The following is a 12570-nucleotide window of genomic DNA, read 5'->3' as shown; positions in this document are numbered from 1 at the left end:
TTAGTAATCACTACACATTGTTCAAGGCCCTTTGAATATGAATCAAACCATTGCAGTGATTGTTTTGACAAGTAACTTTATACTGCAGTAATCCTTCCTTATCTAGCATTTGAGAACAAAAGAAACGTGTTGTAGAAAGTCTTACCAGCATGGAAATCTATGCCCACAGCCAGTGATGTGCCTGACACTGGCACCAGGGCATCAGACTTGTCTGATGGGTCCAAAGGAATACCACGTATGCCTTCATGCACAGAGTACAGCAAGAAAGAGCCGACACCTAGAGCAAACAAATAAAATCTCTTGTTTCCAGCCCAGTGTTGGTGTTGCATCACATATTTGTCATTTTCGTCTATTCTTGAATCCAAATTTGGCTAAACCAAGGATTCATTATGTGTGTGAATATTTCATACCTTCACAAGACTGTTGCCCTGTGCGCAAGCTGTATCCTGCTGTGCACATGCAGGCTCTGGTGGTCGGGGAGGTGGGGAGACACAGCTGGGAACAGTCTCCATTGTTATTACTGCAGAGATTGGTGCCTGGGAACACAAAAGCATGAGAACAAATACACAAAACAAATCAAAGAGGGGTTACAGAGACATAAACAGATGTGCTTTGGCTACATGCAGATAAACAGGCTACACGCAGCAAGCTAAACAGACCCTCTATCCTGCTTTTATTGTTTTTTATCTTCTGCTAAGTAATTTAACCAAAACAAATGTGTAGGCTCAGAAAAAGTTGGCATGTGGCACCTTTCTGCACAGTTTCATTGTAGATTTTCATGTGCATCATGGGGGATGTGCTGTTCCTCAGGACTTTCCAGTTGCCACCATCCTTCTTGTCACAGGTTCCTATCTGGTCAGTTCCTTGGTCCGCCCACCACAACTTTTCTCCTAAAAGATACAACACACAGCAGGATACTCAGCGCTTTCTATTAAAACCAGACCAGAGGCCAGTTGCACAAAACAATTAAGATTTTAACTTATCTATCCTGGCCAAAAAGGAAATCACTTGTTGATTGGTGAATTCATTACACATTAAATTATTTAAGCTATAGATATAGACTAAACTGTGACTGTGTATAAACTTCAGCTAACATTATAGCCTAGCTAGCTAACATGAAGCAGGCTTAATGACAGAACCAGCCTTCTTATTCAGACTGTAGACTTAATATGCTGTAAATGAGTTTGTGCTCTAGATTATTACTTTTGTTGCTAATGTCTTTTGTGCAACAGTTTAGCTAACATTAAGTAAAAGATGATGATAAAATGGACTTAACAATCAATTTTGATCTTAAGTATGGCTTAAATCGAAAGCCACTTGTAGGTAAATATTTATAAAGCACTGACATGGAAATGATCTTTAAACCAAGTCTAGACTTGACTTGAGTGATTTTCCTAGTTTTTATTTAGGGATATTGCAGTTTGGGATGCATACACAGCCAAGCCTGTAGAGAACTTTGCTTTAACTTCATGAACAATGTGAAAGGAATTATTACAAATTACTAGCAACACACTCCCAAGCTACATGATTGGTGTTGTTTGGATTATTTAGTCCACTGAATAGTACTTGTTGCCTGGTTTCAATTTTCTCTACAATTGCTGTGATTTTGTCTTCCAAAAGATTTGCTTTTATCTTCTGGTCCATGGCTATTCCTGATGAACCTCTCATTTGTACTGCATTGTATAAGGAATAGCACCAATTGTAAGGCAGGTGCTGTCAATTTTAAGTTAATTTGAGATTTACAGGTTGCAGGTATGTACAATTTTTCTTCTCAGAACTTGCATAAGCAAAGGGAACACTGGGAGAAGTTCAATTTATCGCAACATTTAAAGGCACATATATATATATTTGCAACACGGTTAAATGATCATGTCATGATTGCACTCTCTACCTACATCACTGGCTAAAATGAACATTTTCTGAATACCTACCCATGATGGCCAGAGCAGTAGCCTTGGTCAGTTTTCCCTTCACGCCCTCGAGCACTTCCAGTCCAGAGCCGTCCAGTTTGCAGCGGTTGATGGTGCTGTTTCCTGAGCTGATCCAGTACAGCTGCTCAGTGTCAAAGTCAATGGAGAGACCTAGAAAACACAGATGTTGATGTGTAATGATCTGCCCTGTCACTAGAGGGTGCTGTCCCTCATGCAGTCACACATGAGGAGCTACGGTACGTCACTCACCGACAGGGCCTTTCTGGTTGGTGAAGAGGACGCTGCGGTTGCTGCCATCTGTGTTGGCAATGTTGATGGTGTCCCCATCTGTCCAGTAGAGTTTCCTGAAGGAGACAGGCAGAGGGAGTCAGCAAAGCCACAGCACGCCTCAACAGCAGGAGGGAGAGGTTTATTTTATTCATATATCTTCAGCATATTGTCTTGTTGACCAGTCTTGGTCAATGGACCAACTAATAATACTCACAAGCCTCACAGCACAAACCTACAGCAACACTGGAGGGGCTTTCTCATTGTCCTGGACTTCAAATCTCAAATAAATGTTACAAAACACACTCTATGTACTGAATATCATTTACATTTGAACCTCTATTAAGGTTTTTGAATGACACATCGAATGTCTGTCATATTTTGTGACATCACTACCCCCCCAAAAAAACTTTCAAACTAAATCTTCAGTTTGAATAAAGTGATTCATTCATCATGCCTCCCTTTGTGCAGCAAGCAGGAGAGCATTTCGAAAATGCTGTTTTCGAAAGATTAAACACCAGCAAATATGGACTGAATCAGAATATTTCATCAATTAAAAACATGTTGTGAATTTTGGAAAGGATTATGTCTGTCTTTGTTCAACAGATTTTGACTTTTAGACTTAACAACACCCTGGAGTTTTGGATCATACAAGCCTACAACAATCCTATGCAGACACCGTTATCTGCAACTGCACAGAAATACGGAGTTAAAATTGGTGGTACAGACCTAACATCTCAGATAAAACATATGTACACACTAATCTTGCCGGGACTGGATTTGGGTACGATGCATCTTTTAGATGTAATTAATTGCAAACAGCTCTGTATCTTCAGTCTTTCATTCCCCGTAGAGAGTTTAAAGCTTCATCACATGATGTTTTCATGTCTATTAGTGTTTTTACAATTGTTTTTGTTTGTTGATTGGCTCTCTGCTTTTAGACTTGTTTACATGTGGCCATGGTTTGAATGCTGGGTTTTGTGGTTTGTATGTTAGCTCTTACTAAATGTGTTCTCTCCTGCCTGGTTACATAAATTAGTAACAATAGTAATTGTAATGGTAACAACAAAATACTGGAATCAGTGGAGCATCTGAGACCTCATTACAGAAAATTTTCTCAACTGCTTGTTCTATTTTGAGTTTCAAAGATAGAAAAAATACTGTTTTGCTAACATAGAAGCAACTCCTAAACTCTTGGCTTGTATCATTTCTACTCAACTTTATTTGCATAGTGCCAGATCATAACAAAGTTATCTCAGGGCACTTTTCAGATAGAGCAGGTCTAACCCATACTCTTTATAAACCCAACTGTTCCCACCTTTTAAGAGGTTAGAAACCTCGAGCTGATCCGGGCTCTTTATTCTCTTTGCAGATGATATATCCATTAATACATGGTCTCAGAAATTTTCATAATATTTTGTCGTTCATGTTGTTCCCCATCTTCATCGTCATTGTCATAAAACCCCAACAGTAGCGTTGCTGCCATTTTGGCAATTATTTTGAATTTAGGCCAGGGTCTGTGCCATCCTAACTAATTCTTCAGTTAGGATGCTTCTGTAATAGCTAAATTCCTAACCTAAGATAAGATAGGATTGTTTACTAAATGATAAGATAAGATAAGATTTCAGACTTAGGAAGTGTCTGTAATGAAGCCTGGTTTGTATTTGACATACGGGTAGATTTATAGCACCTATTGAACACCTATCTCGCTCCTCAAACTGATCAAAGTCCTCACTGAACCACTGTGGCGTATACAGGACAATGTGATGGTGTGTCACTAAGTTTAGACTGCCTGTAGTCTGTGTTTAAAGGGTATCTATCCTCTGAACCCATCACCCACTTCCTGTTAAATCCTACCACATCCACCACACCCTTCATTTGTTTGTTAAAATGCCTTTAAATAAAGACTCCAGTGCATTTAAACACCCACATTCACATGTTTTTGCACACAAAAACACACACACACGCAAATTTGAGTTTGTCCCTCCCCGACTCTCTCTTGCCCCCACCCACTCCTGGATGTATTCTGGGCAGTGTGTTTGTGTGCCAGAAAGAGGACACAGCTCCGGCATATGGATCCAGCATCTGCTTCTCATTTTCCCCCATGCCAACAATGCTCAGATCGGAAACATTCCTCTGCTTAAGTAGGCTAAGTCTTTGAAAGGGAGGAAGGCATACACAAAAAAACACCAGGAGCCAGAGACATTTCTTAAGAAAATATCCTGTCTTCATCCACCTCAAATACTCAGAGGCACACATATTCCTGCAGGACAAAACTAAATATATAAATACAGATGGTCTGCCTCTGCTCTGCTGCGGCTGAGGCCAGGCTCTGTTTAGGGGAGCTGAGGCGGGGGGGACAAGGTTTCTAGGGGGAAAAATGGACATTTACCGAACAAGGCAGGAAGGGACAGGATGTAAGATAAACACTGGAACAGAAATAGCGACAGAAAGCGACAGAGACACTGGCTGTAAATAATTCATAGATAGTCTATCTGAGCGCAGAAGCTATCTTTCAAAATAGAAATGGAGCACGATGCAGAAAGAGAGCGACAGAAGGAGAAAGATGACACGAGGGGAGGAAAATTGGAACAACTTCCTGAGTGAAGAAACAGTCAGAGGTCAGTGGCCATCTATACCAAACTACTCCGCCTGTCATGGCTGACTGCAAACAGAGGGGAGCCTGACAGCCAGACATCGCCTGAGTGTGTGCGTGTGCAGCTCTGTGTGTGTATATGTGTTGTGGGTTAAAGGTGAAATCAGAAGGGTGTCTGAGAGCAATTTCTGAAAGCTTCATTTTGATTAAGTGTGACAGCTTTAGTGTGAATGTGTGTGTGTGTGTGAGAGAGAGAGAGAGAGAGAGAGAGAGAGAGAGAGAGAGAGAGAGAGAGAGAGAGAGAGAGAGAGAGAGAGAGAGACCAACCCCAGTATGGGATGCAGCACCAGACAGTGTGGTTTGTCCAGGCCCTGGATGACAGCGTTCTTGAAGGAGCCATCAAGTCTGGCAACATTAATCTGTTTCTTATTGGCATCATAACTGGTCCAGAACAGGTTTCTGGACACCCAGTCCACTGCCAGGCCGTGAGCGTTGGGCAGATCTAAAGAGAAAGAAGAACATACAGTGCCATTAATCAACCTTCTCAGTCATGTTGAACAAGAACCTGTCAAGCTTTCTGACGTAGCACATCAGTTTACAGTGATGACTGTGGTAGATTTACCACTCAGAATTCAAAGGAATTCCCACATCCAACAATCTCCGACTGGAATCTGACACTCCAGTCTTACGGAAGAAAATCCTGCACAGTGCTCTTGCTCAGTATCACGATGTTTTGGCCACTTTAATGTTTTGGTCCCTCTGGTCCTTCATCAAGTGTTAGGGTTTTTCACTGGAAAAACTTTTAACAAAGGTCCTGTGGATTAATTGTGATGCTGAGCTACAGCAGTGTGAAGACTTTTCTCTTCATAAAACTAAAGTAAAGTTTTGGCTCACACAAGGGAGAAGTCTGCCTTCAGAGGTTTCTTCAAGAGAGACCCATGTGTCCCATGTGAAATCCTAGGATAATATTATCATTTTAACCCAAATCATGATTTTTTCCCACACCTTACCAAGTAGTTTTGTTGCCAAACCTAACCAACTGTGACTGACAACTGAAAATAATACAGAACGACACCCTCAAAATAATAGGTAAACTAAATCTAAAAATAAAATGCCGGTTTTCTGGGTGAAAATCCTGCGTTTGACCCATAAACTGTTAACTGACTTTGTAACCTGACCTCATAAAGCCTGTGCTGAATCAAGCATGCATGTACAAGAGTTTTGCAAACCAGGGTTACCATCTGGACATAACCTCTAGTTACAGTTGCTAAGTTATAGTTGGATAACTGGTGCTTGGAGGAGGGTTTAACAGGCAGCAGCACTGTATGTGTCTCTGCAAAATAAGCAACAAGATCATAACAAAAATACAGTAAAATTTGGATTATTAGACAGTATATTTAGGTCTTTTCCCAAATAAATCAGGGAATTTATAATATATCCCTTTCAAAACCTGGAAACCTGTAAATGGATAAATATCAATCATTGTTTTATACACAACAACAAGGGATTTTGTCTTGTTTTCTCCTCTACTTTATATTCTCATGAACATATTCTGTAGTCACATTGTTTTGTAGGACACTGTTTACTGCAAACTGCAATTAACAGTGTCTTCTTAGAGCAGGAAAACCAACTTTTAAAAAACATATGTGCATAATATCCCAGTGAAAGCTGTCTAAATCCATCTGTCTGTTTGAAAAAATCTGTTCCCTTTTCAGATACACCTGAACAAATTTAAAACAGTAAGTCTTTAGAGTATATTCTACTGTGTTTTCTTCATCCATACCAGCAGAGACCACAGTCTCAACTCCAGTGCCATTGATGAAAGCTCTCTTGATAGTCTGGGTGCGGACATCTGACCAGTAGATCCGGTGCTCCAGAGCGTCGTAGTCTACCACAGTCACATTGTCAATGTCAGGCACGGTGAAGGAGATGATGTAGTTGTAGTAGGGGTTGTCGATGTCCACTCCTCTGATCTCGATCTGGCGAGCGTACAGCAGGAACTGACGAGACTCTGCAGGGTAGGGAACATGTCAACATGCATCTTTCAGTAATTCCCCAAAGCTTCAACATTCAATGGGAGTAATCAGGAGTTAAATGCAGCTTCAAGTCAAAAGTCAAATGCATGAGTGCACACTAATGCCAGGATTGTTGGGATAGGTGGGTGCAGCATGGATGGGTGCGTCAATGCATTATTCCTGCCACTTGAACAAACAGTTAATCCAATTGCATCTTTGACTCTAATGATTGTGTCTGGCTGGCTAACTCAATATAGCACGGCCGTGACAGCGAGAGTGAATTCAATCAGTGCAGATACGTTACAACTGCACTGGTCTCAACAGTCCTATCATCATTTAACTGTGTGCAGCTTAAATGATGGACAGGAGAAGAGGGAAAAGGAAAGGGAGAGGGTTGAGTAATGACAACACTGGGCTGTATCAGCCAGGCCAGAGTAGGTGGTGGATGTGGAGGGTTGTGGCTGATGCCTGCATCAGACAGAATGGGGCTCTCCATTCCATTACCCCTGAAGATAATAGAAAGTGCTGCCCTGAATACTAAACTCACACAGTGAATAAACAGGCCCGCTCTCGCTTTTCATGGACAGACACTTAAATGCGCTCCAAAGCTGTCACAGCAATAGCACCTCAAAGTGAAAAAAGTCTGAATTGTTTAATCCTCACTCTCTCTCTCACACACACATGGAAATAAACGATTCAGGAAGGACAGGGATTACATTGTGGCATTCAGTGACAACGTTGCCAGAGGAAAATAGTCTGCTGGCTCAAAGGGGGAATCAAAGAGTGTGTTTTCTACAGTAACTCCATTCATGGACGTGTGTTCATGCTTACCATAGCAAGTGCGTTTGTCAGGGCCCAGCTTCATGAGGTGAGGGCAGGCACACGAGAACGTCTGATTGTAGTTGATGAGACACAGATGAGAACAGGGCTCTTTGCCATCTTTAGCTGCACATGGGTTAGGGGCTGTGGAGAGGAGAGGGTGGAAAAATGATTCAGAATGTAATGTAAACTTAAACATCTCATAAATCAGGGTGTGTAATATTTCTATGATTTTGCAAGGCATACAAGAGTCGTCATTCTTATATACTATCTGTACAGGAACAGACTAGTTCTGTGGCTATGAGGCTGTTCAAACCTGATATGAAAATGTGTCCAGGGGGATCCAGACACAAGTGGACAGTACATCCACACCTGGCATTAGAATGCATCTGGAGTCACCACTTATGGTTGGATTCTCACTTTTGTCAGTTAAGTGTCCATTACTGTTCATTTGGCCATTCAATACAAAGATATGACTGTATGTTCCCTTTTTCTTAGTTCAGCGTCGCTCTTAACTCCATATCAGCCCACATGATCGTCATGTTTTACCTGCACTGCAGCCCGGCAGGAGAGAAGCTCTGTTTTGTGCTGCCATTTTCTACCTGAACTATGAGCAGGGTGTACACTTTAACTTTCTCAGACTGTGTGGAAATGTAAAATCACGGATTAATGCAGAATTTACAAGAAGCTATGAATGATTTAGAATTAGTTATTTCACTGCCTGCTCTGTATGTTAATAAACGTGCAAAATGCATTGTTGTTTTTAACCAGTGGCTCAACAGTAGTAGCCAACACACTGGGACAAATGGATACAATCTTTTTTTCCGCAAAGAAATAAATAACTTACAAGAAGGCCTAAATAATTAATAATTTATCTTAAAGAGCATTTAACAAAGTTTAAATAGTTTCTCCTCATTCAACAACTTACAAATTTGCATGATTTTTTAAGGGAGGTCGGGGAAATTGAGGTATTGAGTTGAGTAGGTGGTCTTTCACTCTGGTCCAGGACACTTTACGTACACACTGCTGAAAGAAACTGGTCACATGCCGCCCATACCACCTCCAAATGTGGTGTGAGGGATCTGATCTCAATGTGTCTCTGACGCATTCACACCTGTACTCAGACCTGTCCACTTGTGATCGGATCACCCAGGATGCACGTCAATACCATGTATGAACAGCCTCTGTTCACAGGTTTTTCTGGGCTTAAATGTTCAAATTTGCACTGTGACAGTCTCTGTGTGTGTCTTACCCTGCGGCTGTCTGGATGGATGGTAGACCTGAAGGTCAAAAGGCTGCGTGTTGGTTCTCTGGACCACTGTGACATTGCTTCCTGTCCACTTGTTTGCCTTAGCCAGCGTGTTGGTCCTCCAGTCTGTCCAGTAAACCTCCCCGCCGTACATAGTGACAGCAAAGGGATGTGACAGATACTCGTGCCCCCTCAGAACCTCGATCAGCCCAGAACCATCATACTTTGCTGAATAAATGGCATCAGACCTGCATGCAGACAAAGTTCTTCAGTGAATACTTTGTTAGGTCTGAAAGATTTTCTATGCGCATCAAATAAAGGTGTTTGCGTGAGTGTGCTCATGTCTGTGCCCTTTCTTCTGACCTGGCATCAATCCAGAGGATGCGCCGCTCTAGGTAATCCACAGTCAGTCCGTTTGGCCAGCCTCCATTGCCAGTTTCCTTATGGATGGTCTTCCTGCCTTCTCCACTCATGGATGCAGCCTCAATCCTAGGCAAGCTGGCATCCCAGTCTGTCCAGAAAAGGATCCTGCAGAAACATCATGACACAACATGAACACATAGTTATTGAAAAGGAAATTTAAAAAGACAGTTTGGATTATTTAAAGTGGGATTATACAGTATGATGCGCCCCCAGTTTGGAGAAGCAGAGAGGACTGCCAGCATGGAAGCTGAACAATGGACATGTAATGTATTTTAGCCACCTACAAACCACCTTTTCCAATGGTAAAAATAATCTGAACTATCCCTTTAAGGTACCAGGCCCACAAGTACCACAATATTTACCCCATTGTAATTGCCTGTAAATGTGTTTTGTTTGATATTTGCAGTAAGCAGTGAAGAAGTTACCCATCCCGGGGATCCAGAGCGATAGCTCGAGGGTGCTCCACCTCCCCAGCCAGCAGTGTGGTCCTCATTGTGCCGTCCAACTTGGCCACCTCTATCTGATCCAGGTTGCTCTCCACCCAGTAAATGTTTCCTGCTATCCAGTCCACTGCCAAGCCCTCAGGGGTAGCCAGCCCATACTGGATGACCACATCAAAGCTGGTTAAAGCTACAAGGATAGACGAAAAGGAAAGGAAAAATTGTCAGTTTGTTTTGTGTGGTTTGTCTTTTAAACTTTTTTACCTAACTTGAAGATATGTCATCTTACACTCTCTCTTTTCTAATGAGGACTACAACGGAAATACTGCCCCCCCCCCCTTTGTACTTGCTTTTCTAGTGTCTTGTTTGTGTTTTCTTTTAATATTTATAGATGCTGAATGCAAAAGTCCAACAAGGAGTTTGCTCCTATTAAAACTACCTTATGCCCAAAATATAGTCACTAATTCAGTGAAAATCTTATGTCTTTTGGACAGGCACAAAACAAGTGGTAGTGATTTCATTCTTGGGAGCCTCAATTCCTCCAGCACCTGGAAGAGCGTCAGTGAAGAGAGGCCTGAACAGGTGTGACAAAATACCTGCTGAGACTCTTCCAAGCCAAACGTTCTCCATGAGACTGAACTAGATATCCTGCAATGAAATCCATGTTATCTTGACCAGACTTCTTTGGGAATGCTACTGTTTTCCCATTTTTGTTTTATATATGTGGTACTTACTAATTTAACCTTCTGAAGTCCCCTGTAGTTTAATCCCAGAGTCTGTCCTATATGTACCAATAAAATTCTTCTTCATTAGTTTGCTTTTAAATCCCTTTTGACTTCCTAAGAAACTATTTCTGTGACGGCGTACTTCAAGAAATCTAAAAAAGTCAGAAACGGCATTTAAACAATTGTGCTTCCTTCCTCAACAATTTAAACTTAATATCGATAGCTTTGTTTGTTTTTAAAATCTATATATCTAACAATCTACACAGTGCAAAAGAAAAAATAAGAAGGATGTTGGGTAAAATGTTTAGCGAATCATCCATCTTTGTTTAAAACTGCATGAGAAATCTGACCTAATCATGATTCATCTGACTACTCAATAAAATAAACATTCCTCCAGGGCGCTTAAGTTTCTTAATGAATTCACACAGTACAGAATTTCAATATGTATGGATAAAGGCTTCGAAGGCTGGGATTTGCTGATGGCAACATTACAGACTGCACTGCAACCCGAAGCACTGATCCGCTTTGCTTCAGTATTTACAAATTATGTAAATGTGATCAAGCTATTTGTATTCAAGGCTAACATTGCATCACAAACAGTAATTCCTTTAATCAAATGGTTAGACGCTATGTTCGAGAGAAACACACATGACAGCACGATCAGTGAAAACATATATAAATACAGTAGTGAATCAGCAGGGGGTGTGATACTACAATTACAGAGTGGATCTTAAAAAAAAAATAAATATGTGGTGTCTCTTAGGGCTAAACAGGATTTCTATCTCTTTCATTTTCCAGTGGGTCTTTAATCAGAGGGGACACATCTAATTGTTTGAGATGAGTCATTATGCTGTCTGGAGCAAAGAAAACACACACTTTGTGTAACCTGTGTCTAGCAGACGTGGCACACAACAAACACATGTACAAACAAATACATACATGCAAATGCAACACAATTTTTACACATGATTTGCTCATAATTACTGCTGCAGCGATGATAAAGGGCCTTGTTTGCTGTGCACATTAGCTGTGATTGACTGGTCTGGCCTTTATGAAACTACATCTGATTTTCCACAGTAACCACATCAACAGTGTAGCCTTTACATGTTTGACTGGATATTCTCGCCTGCAAGGCAGCGCCATAAACATTTTAAGCACAACAAATTTTAAATAAATAAGTGCAAATGATTTATTTCAACAGACTTAAATCAGACTGCAGTGCAGTCTTTAGAGATTAATTTTTCTGACTCATAAAAGTCTCTCTAATCCACTACAACCTAATACAGTAACTTGCTCTTGACACTTTATCCGGCTTATTTTTTAATATAAGGCCACTTTCATTTGTTCTATGCTCCAAATGTCTGTCTTCACTTTTATCTGATGGTGGGTCCTTAATCATAAATGTTAATGTGCATGAAAATCTCCTGATCTGTTCAGATGTAAATGTGATCTCTATCTGCATGATGTGACTGAAAGCCCCAGAACAAATTGGACCTTAGCTTTATGTCAAAACATACAACATCTAATACTTCTTTTGTGTGCACTGGAAAGCCGAGACTCAACTCATGTGTGTGCAGGGGAGAAAGACATTTTTAAAGTGCTTTTGTAGCTTCTAATTAATCACTGTAGTTTCATGTTTGCTTTCAGCTGAAAGGCACTGTTTTAAGTTACTGCTGATGAAAACATAAAATTTCCTGATTGTGCTTCTTCATTATAAAACCTTTGCTGTAACAAAATAAGGGGGGACTTTTATTGTAAAGAACTAATAGGAAATAAGATGTTTATCCACCATTCAGACACTCACTGTGCTGGGCTGAAGCATGAAGCCAAACTGAGTCAAGCCAAGCAGCCCAAAGCCAGATGTTAGTGGATGTTGGTGTTTTTTTGTCCAGTGTAAAAGGGGAATTTAGTTGGTTAGTTGATTAGTTAGTTAGTTTTTACTTCTGTATCATGCCAAACATCTGACCCATCCCACATGGGATTACAAAACACCACTTACGACAAAACATACATCTTCCCCTGATAAATACTGAAGCAAAAATAAATAAAACAAATGACCACATAATAAATGATTACTATAATCTCTAAAAAAAAAAGTGGAAAGC

At 40.8% G+C, this 12570-nt stretch overlaps 1 protein-coding gene across 2 annotated transcripts in view; it reads right to left on the bottom strand.

Annotated features, from left to right (window-relative positions):
• The window catches only part of LOC146331533 (low-density lipoprotein receptor-related protein 1-like), a 147308-nt gene that overhangs the window by 42926 nt on the left and 91812 nt on the right, over positions 1–12570 (bottom strand). For both annotated transcript variants that reach the window (XM_084732587.1, XM_084732578.1), the window contains exons 25-35: positions 9726–9930; positions 9241–9405; positions 8881–9125; positions 7641–7772; positions 6578–6805; positions 5122–5296; positions 2181–2275; positions 1932–2081; positions 750–890; positions 411–536; positions 146–277 (exon numbers count right to left, since the gene is read on the bottom strand). In XM_084732587.1, the coding sequence (XP_084588713.1) occupies positions 146–277; positions 411–536; positions 750–890; positions 1932–2081; positions 2181–2275; positions 5122–5296; positions 6578–6805; positions 7641–7772; positions 8881–9125; positions 9241–9405; positions 9726–9930 (1794 nt within the window). The remainder of the gene's footprint in view (positions 1–145; positions 278–410; positions 537–749; positions 891–1931; positions 2082–2180; positions 2276–5121; positions 5297–6577; positions 6806–7640; positions 7773–8880; positions 9126–9240; positions 9406–9725; positions 9931–12570) is intronic.

The sequence above is a fragment of the Lutjanus erythropterus genome, chromosome 2, assembly GCF_056507025.1.
Source record: "Lutjanus erythropterus isolate fLutEry1 chromosome 2, fLutEry1.hap2, whole genome shotgun sequence".
Classification (NCBI taxonomy): Eukaryota; Metazoa; Chordata; class Actinopteri; order Lutjaniformes; family Lutjanidae; genus Lutjanus; species Lutjanus erythropterus.
The sequence above is the reverse complement of the archived record's forward strand: the minus strand, read 5'-3'. Positions and strand labels throughout refer to the sequence as shown.